The 15,869-nt window shown below is 49.6% G+C and overlaps 5 protein-coding genes across 5 annotated transcripts; 2 read left to right on the top strand and 3 right to left on the bottom strand.

Annotated features, from left to right (window-relative positions):
* Positions 1 to 759: 759 nt before the first annotated feature.
* Positions 760 to 1,659, top strand: VFPPC_15142 (hypothetical protein; the record flags this gene model as incomplete). The annotated part of the gene is made up of 2 exons (XM_018292895.1): positions 760 to 949; positions 1,025 to 1,659. 2 exons carry the CDS (start codon positions 760 to 762, stop codon positions 1,657 to 1,659), a joined length of 825 nt encoding a protein of 274 aa, XP_018148559.1.
* Positions 1,660 to 3,000: 1,341 nt separating this feature from the next.
* Positions 3,001 to 3,594, bottom strand: VFPPC_15141 (hypothetical protein; the record flags this gene model as incomplete). The annotated part of the gene is made up of 2 exons (XM_018292894.1): positions 3,001 to 3,286; positions 3,422 to 3,594. 2 exons carry the CDS (start codon positions 3,592 to 3,594, stop codon positions 3,001 to 3,003), a joined length of 459 nt encoding a protein of 152 aa, XP_018148558.1.
* Positions 3,595 to 3,653: 59 nt separating this feature from the next.
* Positions 3,654 to 9,551, top strand: VFPPC_00441 (ankyrin repeat protein; the record flags this gene model as incomplete). Its single annotated transcript, XM_018280457.1, has 6 exons — positions 3,654 to 4,331; positions 4,395 to 5,918; positions 5,984 to 7,098; positions 7,153 to 7,926; positions 8,004 to 8,251; positions 8,317 to 9,551. The coding sequence occupies 6 exons, from the start codon at positions 3,654 to 3,656 to the stop codon at positions 9,549 to 9,551; spliced, it is 5,574 nt and encodes a 1,857-aa protein (XP_018148557.1).
* A 337-nt stretch (positions 9,552 to 9,888) lies between these two features.
* VFPPC_15140 (hypothetical protein) lies at positions 9,889 to 10,666 on the bottom strand (the record flags this gene model as incomplete). The annotated part of the gene is made up of 2 exons (XM_018292893.1): positions 9,889 to 10,413; positions 10,595 to 10,666. 2 exons carry the CDS (start codon positions 10,664 to 10,666, stop codon positions 9,889 to 9,891), a joined length of 597 nt encoding a protein of 198 aa, XP_018148556.1.
* A 1,037-nt stretch (positions 10,667 to 11,703) lies between these two features.
* On the bottom strand, positions 11,704 to 14,934 carry VFPPC_00438 (ATP-dependent DNA helicase MPH1; the record flags this gene model as incomplete). The annotated part of the gene is made up of 1 exon (XM_018280456.1): positions 11,704 to 14,934. One exon carries the CDS (start codon positions 14,932 to 14,934, stop codon positions 11,704 to 11,706), a length of 3,231 nt encoding a protein of 1,076 aa, XP_018148555.1.
* Between the last annotated feature and the right edge of the window lie 935 nt (positions 14,935 to 15,869).

The raw sequence follows: 15,869 nt of genomic DNA, 5'->3' as shown, positions 1-15,869 counted from the left end.
CCCAGAGTCGACAGAAACGAAACGGCTGTCGGCGGTATCGGTGGACCCAAGTTGTCCGGAGGCGAGCCGGCCGTGTTGTTTCCGAGCCGAGTGGGTCTCCATCCGAACTGGGCGGCCTTAACATCTATGATTGGCTCTTTTGCGGCTCCGCATGGTCGTTTTGCATGCATGCAGGCGACAAAATCTGCGTCATACAAAATACATTTCCAGGAAACCGGCGCCGAGCAAAGTTGTGAAACAAATAAATGAAAATAAATGCGAGTTGATTTGCTTGTAGCCAACTTTACACTGCCAGTCTGGGTGTCTTGGGGATATAATAAGTAGCTATACACTCTAGCCAGCCTCAGAAATGATTACCTTCGTAAGACACCTCGTCACGTCAATATCGGAAGACTCTTCCGCAACTCCCCGTCAACAACTGGCCCACAACAAACTATCGCCACTTAACCCTTTCTTGTCAGGAAAATTGGAGTCCTCCCCGGAGCCAGCCCTGCGTTTCTTGGGCCGTAATACTGGGTTTCTGCCCCGATTATTCGGCCGTTACGGCTGTCGGCTCCGGGCCGTAGCCTTCGACTGCCTCTTTGGGACGCAAATTTTCTTGTTTTGAGGAGGCGATTAGTTCTTAAATGTTCTGGCACCCCTTCCTCCCGATCAGATACTGCCTATCGTGCTCTCCATTGTAACTAAAGGCTCTACAACCGCGTCACCAACTGAGCCCATCGTAATGATAGCAGAATATTCCACTCTTTGCTGACAACGATGACTTCACACGAGAAGACCACAGGTCCTACTCAGGACACACCCCACTCCGTGACTGAGTATGAAAGTGATGGCTCCCAGTCGGGAGTGGGAAAGAAATCGCTTGGCCACTACCTCCGTCAAGAGGTTCGAGCCTCCATGTTCACAGAACTCCAGCTTGTTATTCTCACATTCTGCACCGGAATACAAGGTATGTCTGTAGTATACCATTAATTCTTTTAAACGCTGTTCAGGACACTTGCTAATGCAAAGGGTATCATAATAGATGCCACAACCTTCCCCGACTATCACTGCTTCGCATCTAACCAAACAGGAAACACAGTGTTTCTTTGTTTGGCCCTCATTCTCCCCGAACTGAACGGCGAAATGTTCTTCACAGCCAACATTGGCATGGCATTGGGCCTCTTCCTAGGAGCTGGTTGGCTGACCGGTCAGCTCAGTCACATCATCGGGTCCCGAAAGAGGTGGTGGTTGATACTGTGTAACCTGGTCCAATCGAGCTGCGTCCTTGGAGCGGCGGCGATTCAGTACCGGCATGGGATCAAGTCCCAGGGGTCAGAAGCTTTGGCGGTTGTTGGATTACTAGCATTTGCTGCGGGAAGTCAGGTTGTCCAATCTAGGAGTCTATCAATGACAGAGATCAGCACAGCCATGGCTACGGCGGCGTGGGTGGATCTCATGATTGACCAGAATCTCTTCGTGTTGAAGAATAGGCCACGGACTCGGCGAGTGGCATTCCTTCTGGCTCTCGTGGTAGGTTCCCTTGTTGGAGCCGCCATATACCGGGAAGTGGGATCAGCTACCGCCATTGCAGTCTCGGGAGGTGGAAAGTTGATTGTGACATTGCTCTACTTGTTTTCTCCGGCGCAAAAGGCCAAGAAGGAGCAGTCACCCGCATAAAGGATGACGATATAACAGAATTGACGTGGGAAATCAGAGTGCAGCACATTTTATAGTTGCTCAGCATTCATGGCTTACGAAGGTATAATTTTGGGTTTTCATTGGCATAGCGAGATATCCTTCATTTCGAGTACGATGCATTATAGATATAGACGAGCCTGAATGGCACTCATGCTTAATACATATGGTAATTCGTTTAGAATCCAAGCATTATTGGCTGCCCGGTGAAAGATGCAAAACCGGACGAATGCGCAAACTCTGCCAATGCCAAGGGCTGGTTCGAAGCTTGAAAATATGCTTGATTTCGGCATGCATGTAGGACATCAAAAAACATGGGATCAAATGGCGAGCACATGTTGCTTCGAGTTGGGTTTCTTCTGCTGCTTAACCAGAGACATCGCGACAGCCAATGAACTGAAAAGTATTCGAGAGCACTTGAGTGGTCACATTTTTGTAAAAACCCTTGCCAGTTGGAGTTTAGCGGCGGTCTGAGTGCAAGGACATTTCGCAGCAAAAGTGAAGCCGGACAAATGGTCTATCATTGGTCGAGATATAGTACAGTATGTTCTTGGATGACAGATTTAGTCCAATATATTTACAGTACAGTGCGTCGGTTCACAAATTTGCGTTCATTTGGCTGGCTGGCTTGCCTCCTTGTCACCTTTCCTTCTCAACCGCGCAGCAACCGCACAAGCAGCAGATGGATGCGTTGGGCCCACGGTTATTGATACAAGTCAAGTGAGAGCATCCTGATTTGCTGGCGTCAATTGGTGAAGTCGCAGTCGCAGATTCTGCCTTCCACCTTTCTCGTCCATGCTTTGCCATTTTCTTGCTGACGAGGAAAGAGCGTGCACGATAGATACTCGATTGACATTAGACTTCTGGCAAGTGCCAGGCTGCAGCTGCGGGGCAGTGGGCAGACTTGAGGTTAATTAGAGCGAGGGGCTCACGCCACCTTCGCTTGGTTTGGGCCGTTGAGCCAGTCACAGGCGGTGGCTTTTGCTTGGCTCCAGTGAAGCTCGTGCTGTGGCCCGCACGAGTTCGACCTGAATATACTGGACCCCTGATTCTCAAGGCGGAATGTTGGAGATGGCGGTCTGAAATCCAATCAACCGCAGGCAGTCCAGGCACCAACTACGCCTCTGTGAGAATTCACGATGCGCAAAGGTGGCTCCGGACTTGAATTGGGGGTCGGAATCCTTGTCAACGCTGGCCCTGGGCGCTTTGATAATCGGCTTCAACCATCAGCATGGCAGTTGCAGTTGCAGAAAGTATCCGAGACAGTCCAGACACCCTTTTGAATATTCCTCCCCACCTGAGGCTTTCCGTTTCGTGTCCATGTCATGTCCTCGGCAAGCGACAAGATGGGGAGACCAGGCAGAGATCACGGGAGCTCGTGTGAATTTCGCTCCTAGTCCTGTCCATCTCCAGGCAGCACTGGTCAATCTTCGACGCGGTTGTCGCGTATTGGTCAAGTCTGATGGGATTGAGATTGACCATCCTGATTCCTGAAGCGAAGGTCGGAGGAATCCAAGAACGCCTCAAGCTATGACAAACTATCGTGGGCCAGAGTGGAACGTTGATTCCCAAATACGGTGTGCGGCTTTCAGCTCCCCTCCTCGGCCAGCTGGGTGCAAGGGCCAGTAATTAATTATTTAGTACCGTTTCTCAAAGACATGCTTTTGCATCAATCTATAAAGTCATCTCCAATCCCATCACCACTGTCACCACATTGTCTGCATTGCCAACTGCAAACACTTGCCATTGAAGTTTTATCAACTGCACTGTATCTCTGTCATCCTCCTTATTGCTATCACCACTGCGGCTGCCGAGAAGTCGCAAATCACCTTCTACATCTCTCCACACCAGCCCAATTGTCTCTCTCTCCGAAATACCATTTCCACAACAAACTTTCTTCGTCCTTGTCACTATCATCACATCCCAATTTCTCTAAATACTTTACGTTTCTGCCCGACCCTGCAAACAAATCAATCATGGCGGCCTCCGATTTGCCTCAATTGCCTGCCACCCACGTGGACCTGGCCAGGTACATTGCTGAGCATCCTGACAAGCCCATGGTTGACATAATGGATCCCTATCGCAAGTATGAAGCTCGTTTGCGAGAGGTTTATGCACAAGATCGTCAGAACCCAATTCTCAACGATCCGTATCTCAATGTTGTCCCTCTCTTTACCGAGGACACCGCCAAGATCACTACCCGAGCAAGAGACTTGTCGGCAGAATCGGAAGAAGAAAAGTCCAGATATATCATGCCCCTCCCAGAGGACAAACGAAGACCACATGGCTCGCCAGCTACTGTCGCCGACTTGACAGAATTCCAAAACAATTTCAACGTCTTCTCAGAGTCGTCACTGGTTGAAATCGATTGGAACAATGTGGTGGCCGCTGGATCCTCAGTTGTCAACTGTTTATTGCCGGTCCCCAAGGAATTCAACGTCTCCAAGCGCAAGTTGCGCGAGTATTATCACGAAAAGTTCTGCCCGGCATCTGACGTTGATCTGTTTCTGTACGGTTTGACCCATGACCAAGCCATTGAGAAGATCAAACAAATCGAGCGAGCTGTCAAAGATGCTTTGCTCAACGAAGTCACTGTTGTCCGTACAAAGTACGCCATTACCATTGCAAGCCAATACCCCGTCCGCCACATTCAGGTATGTATATGCTTTATTCAAACGTCCTTTGCACCCTCGCTCCCGGTGCTAATGAGTTCGCAGATTGTCCTTCGCGTTTACAAGTCCGTCAGTGAGATTCTTACCGGCTTTGATATCGACGCTGCCGGTGGTGCCTATACCGGCAAGCAAGTCTACGTGACTCCCAGGGCACTGGGAAGCTTCATTACTCAAATCAACCACATTGACTTGTCTCGCCGTAGTCCCTCTTATGAGAACCGTCTATCCAAATATTCGCACCGGAACTTTGAGGTATATTGGCCAGACCTCGACCGAACCAGGGTCGATCCCACCATTTTCGAGAGAAGTTTCCAACGAACCCTCGGCTTGGCTCGACTTCTTGTTCTGGAAAGATTGCCCACAAACTATGCTCGGGAGACTTATCTGAACAAGCGACGCACTGAGCGTGGTAGACCAACTCGATACCGAACGTTTATGCCCATGCGCGGCAATATCAAGGATTCTCATGAAGATGAGGTAGCGGACTGGCTGTCGGAAGAAGATGTCAGCAACTATCACACTTTTACGGTTCCGTATGGCGAAAAGTTCAACGCGAAGCGAATTGAGAAGCTCTGCTATACTAGAGACTTGCTGTTGAATGCTGAATGGAACCAGCCCAAGGAGCGCGAAGTATACCTTCATCGCCATCCTGCTTTCTTTGGACGAGTGCAAGATGTCATTGAAGACTGTTGTGGCTCTTGTCCCAAACCAGTAACTCCAGAGGAAATTGAGGTTGCTGAGAAAGAAGCAGAAATTTACATTTCTGGAAAGGTTTCATTTCTCATTGATGATCCTGGCCGTCAACAAATTGGCTCTTTCAACCCATTGACAGAGCAAGATTGGACGGACATGGCATATGTCGGCAATACTGCTCGACTTTGCCAGTCAATTGTTGACGGTGATGTCGACGATGTACTCAACTGGCTTTCTCAGGAAGAGGCCGATCCTAACAAACGCGATTACACTGGCCGAACTCCGTTGCATCTCGCAGTGATGACTTCGACTCCTGAAGTTGTCAAGTGTCTGGTTGATCATGGCGCCCGTCTGACAGCCCGTCTTGCCGATGGTAAAACGGCACTGCACTTGGCAGCCGCCCGCGGTAATACCGAAATGATTAAAATTCTTATGGAAAAGAGCATTGAAAATGAGGAGGTCGAGGAGGAGAAGCAAGCGAGGCGCCGAAAGGCTGCTCTTGGAGATAAGATGGATGGAATCAAGAAATCCGACGATACTGCAAGCCAGGCATCAGCAAGCAAAGAAGAACCAGAGCAGGATGAGAATGACGATGACGATGACGATGAAATGAAGGATTGTTCGGAAGCAGAGTCTGACGGTGAGCTTGTTGATGGCGAAAAGACGGAGCTGGACGTGCAGTCTCTTGCCACAGGGTCTTTCGTCAACGTTTCAAAGAAGAAGGATGGTGAAGCTACAGGTGATCTGGTTCCAGAAGAATCCGAGGATGAACCAGACTACTATCAAATTGATGTGCTTGCTTGGGACACACCTTGCTCCCCGCTACACATCGCCATTGTTGAAGGACATGAAGAGTCTGTCAAGCTACTGTGCGACGTAAGTGCAGACACACCTATCTAGCAGGTCCATATCCCGCTACTTTGACTAATAACTCGTTCCAGTATGGCGCCGACTCTATCCTACCTGTCAAGTTCCTCAAGAACAATGATTTCGATGCGGCAGCGATTTTGACTCTGACATTGGCTCTCAGCCTTCCCAAAGACCAAGCTATCTCGATGGCTCGGTTGCTCCTCAAACTTGGTGCGACTTCGTCTCAGGCCGATGCTCGGGGATGCACAGTTTTCTACCGATACATAGAACATGGGGACACTGAGCTCGTGGAGGCCCTCTTGGAAAATGACAAAATGGGGGTGAAGACAGCAATCAATCACCTCGTCTTCGGCGGCTACAGCTGGAATCCCCAAACCACTTCACCTCTCCATGGCGCCCTCCAGCACGGTGACCCAATCTTAATTCTTAAGCTCTTAAATGCCGGAGCATTGCCCGAAGTCGATTTTGATACGTGGTTGAAAGCTGCCAAGATTGCGCCAGATGTGTCCGGGAACCTTGGTGACCTTGAGCGCTCCAAACAATCCTACAAGAAATCTTACGAATCTCCATTGTGCACCGCCATTCGGCATGGAAATACAGAGGGAGCAATGAGACTATTGGAGAATGGGGCTGATATTAATGCTATGACCCACGATACAAATATTGCCTTCACTGATGATTGGCGATGGAGATACACAAAGGGAACGTCAGTTCTGGATCTCGTCCGCGACATGATTGAGATCCTGTCTGAGTACGAGGGTGAAGAGTCTACTGTTACGAAGCCAGAGATACAACCCGGACTCGATGCCTACCTAGAAAAGCTTGAGCCCGGCACTTACAGACATTGGCTGGTTTCTCGAGATGTGCGACAGAAGAAGAAGAACTTTGATATCAGTATGGAGTGCTACGAAAGACGTCTAAAAGAACTCGAAAGCGTCAGGGGAGCAGCAGAAAAGCTAGAGGCTGTACAAGACACCTTGAATGGGTTCAAATCTCTGGAAAAGTTCATGGTCACCAAGGGAGCCAGGACATTTGCAGAACTGCACCCTAAAATTGAATGCGAGAAGCGTAAAAATTCCAGCAGCGAGGATGAAGAGGAGAGCAAGAACAATGACTATAAGTATGACATTGTTTTCAGAACCGACAAGGATATGACCGACCCGAGACATAAAGGATATATTGAGCTGTAAGTTTTCTACCCGCCACGATTCTATTTCTATGATGCTGACGGTGGCCCTAGCATGGAAGCTGCTTGGGCAGGAAACGTGGATCGGATTAAGGAATTGACTCTGCAAGCATGGGGTGCAGAAAACGACCAAGCTCCCTTGAAGGCCGCCATCACAGATAATGTCTCTAATTCGCCATTTTCCATCGCTTTCCTGCGCGGTCACTATGACGTTGCCAGGGCTATTTTGGAGGTTGTGAAGGCTCAATGGTCACCCGCGGACAAAGATGAAGTCCGCTACAAGATGAAGCAAGAGCAACCAGTTGATGAAGACGAATACTACAGCGAGGAGGATGAGTCCGGCGAATCAGATAGCGATCCAGATATTGTGTCTCAAGTCGTCGACAAGAACTTCACTATTGACAACATTGGTCAAGTGTCCATGCAAGTCAAATCGCACAGTACTCCAGTACAGCATCTGTGCGAGAATGTATCAACATTTACAGTGAAGGACGGCAAGCCTTCGGAGACAAAGTGGTGCAATCGTACTCTCTTCCAACATGTCATGGAAAACGATGATGTGGTTGGATTAAAGGCTTTGTTGGATATGGCACAGCATTTTAGCGAAGAGAAGGCACCAAGCGATGACGAAGAGGCGAGTTCTAGGTTCACATTCCCTGAAGGAGACTTCAGATGGGCTGTGGAACATGGAAAGGTCCAAATGCTGTCTCTCGTTATCAAGCGAACCGGTGCAGGCGTGCCCCTCGATCATCTCGTGAAGAAGAGTGGTGTTGAGGTCAAAGAGAAGCCAAGGTTCTACCAAGGCCTGACCGTTTATGGCAAAAAGAGGTAAGACTCAGCCTGCCCCTCTCTTTGGCGTATTTCCTATATCTATCCGATAGCGCTAACGATAAATACCTGTACAGAAAGGATTGGGCAAACGCCGGCCGGGGCGTGGTGAGCAGGACCAGTGGCATGAAGACGCCGCCCCTGTTGCACGCCGCTTTAGAGGGATCACTCGAAGGTGTCGAGTTCTTCCTCAGTGACAAACCCCACAGGCTCTACGCAGAGTTTGGTAAATCCAAGGCTGCTCGCGAAGATTCCAGATTCAAACATTTGAAGGATAGTCCCGGTGGCTTTGATCGAGCTATTTCGAAGTGGTTGGGCGCCGACAGTATGTTTTCTCCTATTATACTAAAACAACAGTTGGAACTTACCGTGACTAACTATAACAATCAGATGACCTGGTCATTCACTGTGCAGTTTTGGGCAAGTCCAAGGAATCAGCGGAACTTGTTGAGTACCTTGTGACAAACTGCCCTGAATATCTCGAAAAGAAGACTTCCGAGGGAGAAACACCCTTGATGGTTGCCTGCAGACTTGGTCGAACAGACTTTGTCAAGATCCTGATCGATGGTGGAGTGGATCAATCCACCAGAAACTTGAAGGGCGAGAATATTCTCCACGCGTGTCTGTCGAAGCTTCCCAAGGCATCTCAGTTGAAGCCCATGTTGGATCTCTTTGACGCCGAGCTAAGGAGCTATCTTTTCCAGCAACGTAAGAACATTACTGAAAATGGCACCACGCCGCTGCATACCTGGATCTGCCAGGCTTCTGGTCTGCCGGCGAACGGTGAAAGTGAACCACCATCGCACAATTACTACCACCTCTACGGAAGATACGCCTCAAGAGGAGCCTACACGGACGAGAAGGATGTCGCCGATATGCTCAAGCTACTCCTCGAGTACTCCAAAGGTGAAGAGCTCGACATGCTCAATGGAGCCGGCGAGACCTGTCTTCACACCGCTACCAAGCAGGACATGCTTTCACTGGTCAAGATCCTGCTAGAGTTCAATCCACGACAACTCTACCGAGAAAACGCAGTCGGCCGCACGCCCGCAGAACTCGCACACGACGGTCTCATCGCCCACGTCTTGGCGTGGCCCGAACGGCCCGAAATGAATCGCAACGAACGTATCTCCAAAATTGTTAACAAGTCCACCGAGACCTACGGCGACGAAGCCGTCTTCAAACAGAAGGTCGCCGATCAGCTCAAAACCAGCATTGCAGACCTCGGCCTCAGTGGCGACTACTCTGCCAAGGATCTCGCGCTCATTCTGCCTGCCATGGGTATTGGTGAAGGCAAATTGCAGAAGAACCTGTCCAAGGGCCAGCTCAGGCAAGTAGCTTGGGATTTGATGGTTACTACAATGAAGAAATACGCTGGTAAGCGCCGACTAGTAAGTCTGAATGAGGCGAACGACGTTGCTAGACGTCTGGGCGAGAAGCACACTGGCTCCCGCTACTTTAGCGTTGAGTCGCGAAAGCATGAGGATGATGAAGTTACGTCAGATGATGGAAAGGAAGATGAGAAGAGTGATTTCGCCACGAGAGAACTTGAGAGTCGGTTGAGTAGTGCATGGCGGAAAGTGAAGGAGACTGAAGATAGTGACGAGGACAGCGATGATGAGTAAGAGTGGATTTTATTACGAACTGAACGAGATACAGACGAGATACAAACAACACAAAGTGACAGTTTTCTGAAAATACAATGGCCTCATTTCACGGTTTCAACCAACTTTGTCGTGATATGCGTATTTTATTGCTATTAACTTGATACTTTATTGCAGATGGGAGTAGCTCCATAATGATGAGAAATCCGCAAAACTTCCTCAAACTCCAAATCATCGAATCCGTTTACGAAATTAAGCCTCCACTTCAAGGTTCACGTACACTGCCTTACCAAGACGAACGAAACCGAAATAATAAATTGACACTCAAAACTCCACAGTCAGCAAACTCTAACATTGCTCAGGCGACATAAACAGCCGCCTTGGGCGCTCCATCCCCCCAAAGGCCAACAACAGCCATGGCAAATCCAAGAGCAGCAAGGCCAGTGCGCGCAAAGTACCCCTTGGCAAGACTCTCCACCTCGGCCCTCACTTCCTCCCCGTTGATATCCTCGATGTCCTCCTCGCTGGCCGGTTCACTATGCACATCGCCCAAGACCTCGTAGCTGGCTTCCATCCTAGCACGCGGGGAAGGTTTCCGGACATGTTGCTGCTGGGCAGGACGAGGTGCAGCCTGTGGCAAGAGACGTGGGACAACGGTCGAGAGAACTGCGAGGGCAGATGTATACAGGAGGTATGGGTGGCGAGAGCGACGAGGCGATAGGATGAAGGCGAGGAATAGAGGTGCCGAGGCGAGGGATGTAAGTGTGAGGAGGGGCGTCTTGAGACTCGTGGTGAGGGAGTTGATGGCCTGTGAGGCGGATGACGATGACGGAAGGCGTAGGAGATTGGGGAGGGTGATGTTGGAGACGGTGTAGGAAACGCCCTGTGATGAGGTTAGTCAGGTTGTAAGTCTGATAGATTGAGGCGAGGTTTTGGCAGAATGGTTCTCGACATGCAGCGAGATTTGCTGGGTGAGATGACGCTCCCGATGACACAAATGCCTCAAGGAGCGCATCACCGCCCATTCCATCGCATCAAAGCCACAGCCAGTGCAGACCACATACCGTCAGCAGTCCCAAGGAAACAGTCCCTACGAACTTGAGGACCGAAACGGCCCTTGCGCCGGCGCAAACCATGATTGCTTTCGTGTCGGTCGATATGTCTCCTAGCAGCGAAGATACGAGCACACTGCCAGAAAACAAACTCCAGCAACCCAGGCTAAATCGAATCGATGTATTGTGTCGTGGCGAAGAGGGGTCCGGGTGTTGGAGAGACAGAGTGAGGAGTCGTTCGTTGGAGGGACATGGAGCTAGCTGGGGGTGATGCCACTCCAAAACCAGTTGAGCCAGCCGAACAGTCCAGGCAGTTTAGTGCCTTACGTCAAAGGCGGGCTAAAAAGCACACCCTCTGATTGGACGGCTGCCTTGAACCTCAATTCTCCACTTTTCGAGCTTCCAATCCCCCACAGTACCAAAACTGCAGTGCTATTTTTTTTTTTTAACTCTCCTTCCTTTCTCCTCCACCAACGTCAAAATCGTAAGTACACCCGCTACACAACAACACCAGCATATCCAAATCTCCATGATGAGTTATTCGTTTTCAAACCCTCCATAATAATAGGAAGAGCCGTCTGAGACACCTCCCGGGTACAGAAAGCCTTCACTTATTTTCCTTGAAGGCCGGACAACCCCTTGGCTTCGACACCAACTACGCTTTCCGCCGACGAGTTTTGATCCCGCTGCCACTTGCCAAACTGGTGCGTCTGTTCCTGCGCACCGCCAAGTGTGTGGGCAGGCGTGCTGGGGTTTGCGAGGATCCTCGTTGTTGGACTGGTTGGTGCGGTGGGGGGAGTGGTGCTTATACATTGGGTTTCTGAAGAGATTTATTGTTTTCAAGTCTTGTTATTCGGCTTCTGTCAATGGTCCTTAGGGGCAGATTTGTGGGAATTTAAGCGCTAACATTGCTTTGAATTCAGGTTTCGGCGTGTCACGAGATTCGGCACCCGGCGATATCAACTTCAAGTTGTTGTTATACGTTGCGTTTTTGCAACTCATGTTGTCGTTATATAGCTCAGCAATAATATACATTTCCTTTCTACCCGATTCCATTGCGCCTTGCACCGTGTGGCTCGTTATTTCATCGCCAAAAATGCAGCTCCTTCTCTCCCCGAAAGTTACTCGTCGCTGTCACTATCGATGACTTGTCGCCTCCCGCGAGCTGGACGTTGCATGGCCAGATCCTCAAGGTCTGAGTCGGATACATCCACTGGATCAGCCCCTTTGCCTGATTTTCGACCCGCAAGTGTGTCCAAGTCGGGCATGTCCTCACTCTCCTGTGTTGCTGAGAAGTTCGTAGGAACGTAGAATGGCTTATGTGCTGCTGCCTTTGGTGTGCTCTGAGGGGAAGCTGTTGTTGGTGATGTAGCCTGGGAATCGAGCATGCTTGACGTTGCTTGGTTGTCTGCCACAACAAAGTCCAAGAGGTCTGCACCATCGTCGAGCCCGCTACTCTCCATGAGATCACTATCCCGTTCGCAATCGTCACCGAGTTCATCGCTGTTGATGCCCCCTCTTTGTTTCGTCTTTCTTTTCTTGTGTTTACCCCTTGGTTTCTTTGCCTTCTTACGGACTCCCCCTCTTGCTCCTTGAGCTTCCCCGTTGTCATCTTCTGGTTGTGATGCCGCCATTCCAGAAGTCGGTGTTATCTTTCTTCGCTTGCCTTTTGGTAGCTCCATATCACCAGCGCCTGTTCTCTCACTGTGACCGGTAGATCGCTTCCTTGTGTTTGAATCAGACGCGTTATCCGCCTCTGATTCACCATCGGTGTCAACAAATGAACTGACCGGAATCTCCTTAAATCTGCTAGCATCCCCAGACCGACATTTCCGCACCAGGCTATCCGGTTCAGTGCCCATTTTTGCCAAGAGCTTAACAAAGCGTCGAGTGTGAGTTCCATGCTTCAACTTCGCTACTGGCCGCAGCTGCCGTTGGAGAACAGGATGCGCAGTCATACTTGGCATATCCGTCTCCTCAACCACATTATGGTTGAAAGGCAAGTCGCGGTAAGACCGGTCAAGCTCTTTAAGCTGTTCACCAGTAAGAATAACGCCACTCAGATCAGGTATATCTTCAAGATCATCCAACTCAGGATTCCGCTTTGGTGTCGACTGTTCTGTTTTTGAGCCAGGTTTCATGTAGTAAGTCAGTTTCTGAAATCCAGTCTCCACCCCATCGGGCATGTGGAATTTCTTGGCCGGCTTCTTCTTGGCAGCAGCGCGACGCTTCTTTGGTTCAGGGAGAGACTGGTTCTGCGTATTTTCCACAGGTATCTCGACAAACCGCTTATCCACCTCTGGTCGAATTTCTCGGGGGACAATCCTGGTCGACAGGTCAAACCGAAAGTTGAATCGACTTCCTTCGCAGATAAGTTTCTGCATCTTCTCGTAGTTATCTTTAGATTTCGCAAATTGATCCTCTTCTTTTCCTCTCATCAGCAAAAGGACAATCTTTCCTGCCCTTTTTCGCCCGGTTCGGCCCATTCTCTGCAACATACGAATCGGGGAGGCAGACGAGTCGTAGCAAACAATAAGGTCAACTTGGCCAATGTCCAGACCTTCTTCACCGATGGATGTAGCTACCAGAATGTTAAATTCACCCTTTCTGAATCTTTCAATTGTCTGAATCTGTTGCGCCTGCTTCATTCCTTCTCCTCGCTTGCCGTCCGCTTGTCCCACAAAGACGCTAGCCTTGAGAAGCGGTCGGTGCTTATTGAGCTCACGCACAATGTCCTCTGCTGAATCGCGATACTCACTGAACACAATCACTCGAGTGGCAGAGCCTTCACCATGGTCCATGAAATGATTCAATACGGTGTCTGCTAGCGCAGTCAGCTTCGGGTGGCCCACGAAGCCATCTGTCTTCAGCCAACGCGATATATGGTCCATCATTTTCTGAAAACTCGCGTGTTCGATGATTTGGCGTTTATATTTCGATCCCTTCTCGCCCTTTCCCTCTTGTTCACTTCTAAAATCGGTCATGTTGTCGAAAAACGGCTTGATTCCGTGAAAGTTGAGCAGTTTGACCGAGTGTGCCAGACCGGTCAGCACACTGAAGATTGCCCTCATCATATGTTGTACACCCTGGTTTGCATGACGCCCCCGGGTTGTAAACCACTCTTTCTGTGCTTGTATTAATCCATACGTCGTCATTGCCATCGGATTTCGACCATAGTAAATATTTTGGGAGCTGAGTTTGTCAACCAGCGGTTTCAGAGCTTCCGTAAACAGCTCGCTGACAAGATTCATCTCATCCGAGGGGTCAAGAACCATCTGGTCGATATTTCTCTGGTGAACATATTGCCTGATATCAATTGACTCTTCCGTTCGAATTTCACAATGAGAAATGCCTAGGTTGTCGATGACTTCCTGCACTGTTTCAACTTTTGAGCCTGGTGTTGCAGTAAGCGCCAAGACACGAAAACTCTTGGAAAATCTCCGTATAAGTTTTGTAACTTTAGCATACGCATATTCGCCAACAGCCCGATGTGCCTCGTCAATCACCAGAAGGGAAATATTTTTCGGGTCTGCGTATCCATGGGAGAGATCGTTCAGTAGTGTCTGCGGCGTCATAAAAAATACCCGCCTCTTCTCCCACTCGTCTACACGTAGAGCTGGCTGGATGTCACCTGTCAGCAAGGTCGTGTGAGAGCGCGGGATGCCAACAATGTTGTAACAGGCGTCTATTTGCTGGGCAACTAAGGGCTTCGTAGGGGCCACGAAAACAATTTGGGACGATTTTGTCCATCGATAGAAATTGAGCATGACTGTTGCGGCAATGAATGTTTTGCCCAGGCCTGTAGGCAGCGCAACTAGAGTATTGTTGAACAGACTGTTCTTGACAATGCTGAACTGGTAATCTCGAATCGCCCCCAGATTTGTTGGGTACACCCAAGTTTCCATCGCTTTCTTGTCTATGTCGTGATGAGTTTGTTCCTCGCGCGGAAGATCTGCTCGAAAGACTCTCTGGTTTGGATTTTGTGTTTGGAAAGGCGCATCTTCACGAATCTCTGTCCCCCAAAGTGTCGTCTGGCGAAAGCTTCCCGATGATGTCCTAGTCAGGCCGTTTTGAAGCCTAGGCCCACGTGCCGCATCTCTGGATGTTGGAGCTGCTGGTATAGAAGTCGCCTGCTCCGGTTCGGGGGACGAAAAGGCATCTGAGGGCAGGTCGTCAAGCTCTTGCGTTGCGGCTGCTAGGGCTCTGGGGTCTTTCCAAGGCTGTTTTGAGAACGAGGTGTCAGTGGGCGACTGCTGTGAAACAATCTGAGTTTTATTAGATGAGGAAACCTGATCCAATGCCTCAAGGAAGTCCTCATCTGCAAAATCATCCCCAAACTCATCACCGTCCATTGTTGGTGACACCAATCAGAGCCACTTTTACACCTTTTGGATTTGGCTTATTGCGAGAGCTTTCCTTTTCTGAGGCGCATCTCAGCCAAGATACATCAGTAAGATACATTCACGCGCAGATTTCGTGTATCTCAGCGCCAACGATGACGAGTGACCAGGTAGTTATTGGACCCAAATCACACACGCGTCTGCTTTGTCGGATCCGGAGGCACGAGTGCCACGCGAAAGAGGAACCATATCACGTGACTGTCTTTCAGGTGTTAAGTTGCCGCCACGTGGTCAACGTGACTTCGGATACTGACAATTAAACCCCAAAAACAGTTCACATGGAGCAACTTCAATGCCTTGTGTAATTCATGCAATCATTAATTGAAGACTCTGGTCAGGGCAGTGTCATGAGTCTCCCACCCCAATGCCACAACACTTCATGCTTGCATGATAAGGCTGATTCAGGCTTGCTTTGGTGCCTGCTGATGCCTGGTTGTCATTGAACAGGAAAAGTGGGGCGCGATCGGACGTCACTCTGCAAACCAAACCTTCTCCAACTCCATCAGAGCTTGTTCCCTACTCCTTCAATTTCTTCTCTCCAAACCAACTCGCCAGTCGCAAACCGCAACGCATGCACGGCCCATAGTTTGGTGTCACATCGTTGAGTTCGAGGCATTCATAACAGCATTCAACCCTCCTTTGCAGTGGTCGATACGGTTTGCGACCCGAACAACAACTTTGCTTCCACGAGCTGCCACAAGCCAGTTCGTTTCTTTGTCGACACGAAGTCTCCTTTGTCTCTGAGCGCCACTGCTTCTCTGCTTTATTCCATCTCTATTGATCTAGGGCCTTTCATCGGTGATTTCCAACACTTCAAACCTTGACAGTGTTCGATAAAAACATAACAACCCACAAACAAACAACAACATAAAAACCCGGTCACCTGG

Source organism: Pochonia chlamydosporia, chromosome 1 (genome assembly GCF_001653235.2).
Source record: "Pochonia chlamydosporia 170 chromosome 1, whole genome shotgun sequence".
NCBI lineage: Eukaryota > Fungi > Ascomycota > Sordariomycetes > Hypocreales > Clavicipitaceae > Pochonia > Pochonia chlamydosporia.
Note: the sequence above shows the minus strand (reverse complement) of the source record. Positions and strands in the feature narration are given on the sequence as shown.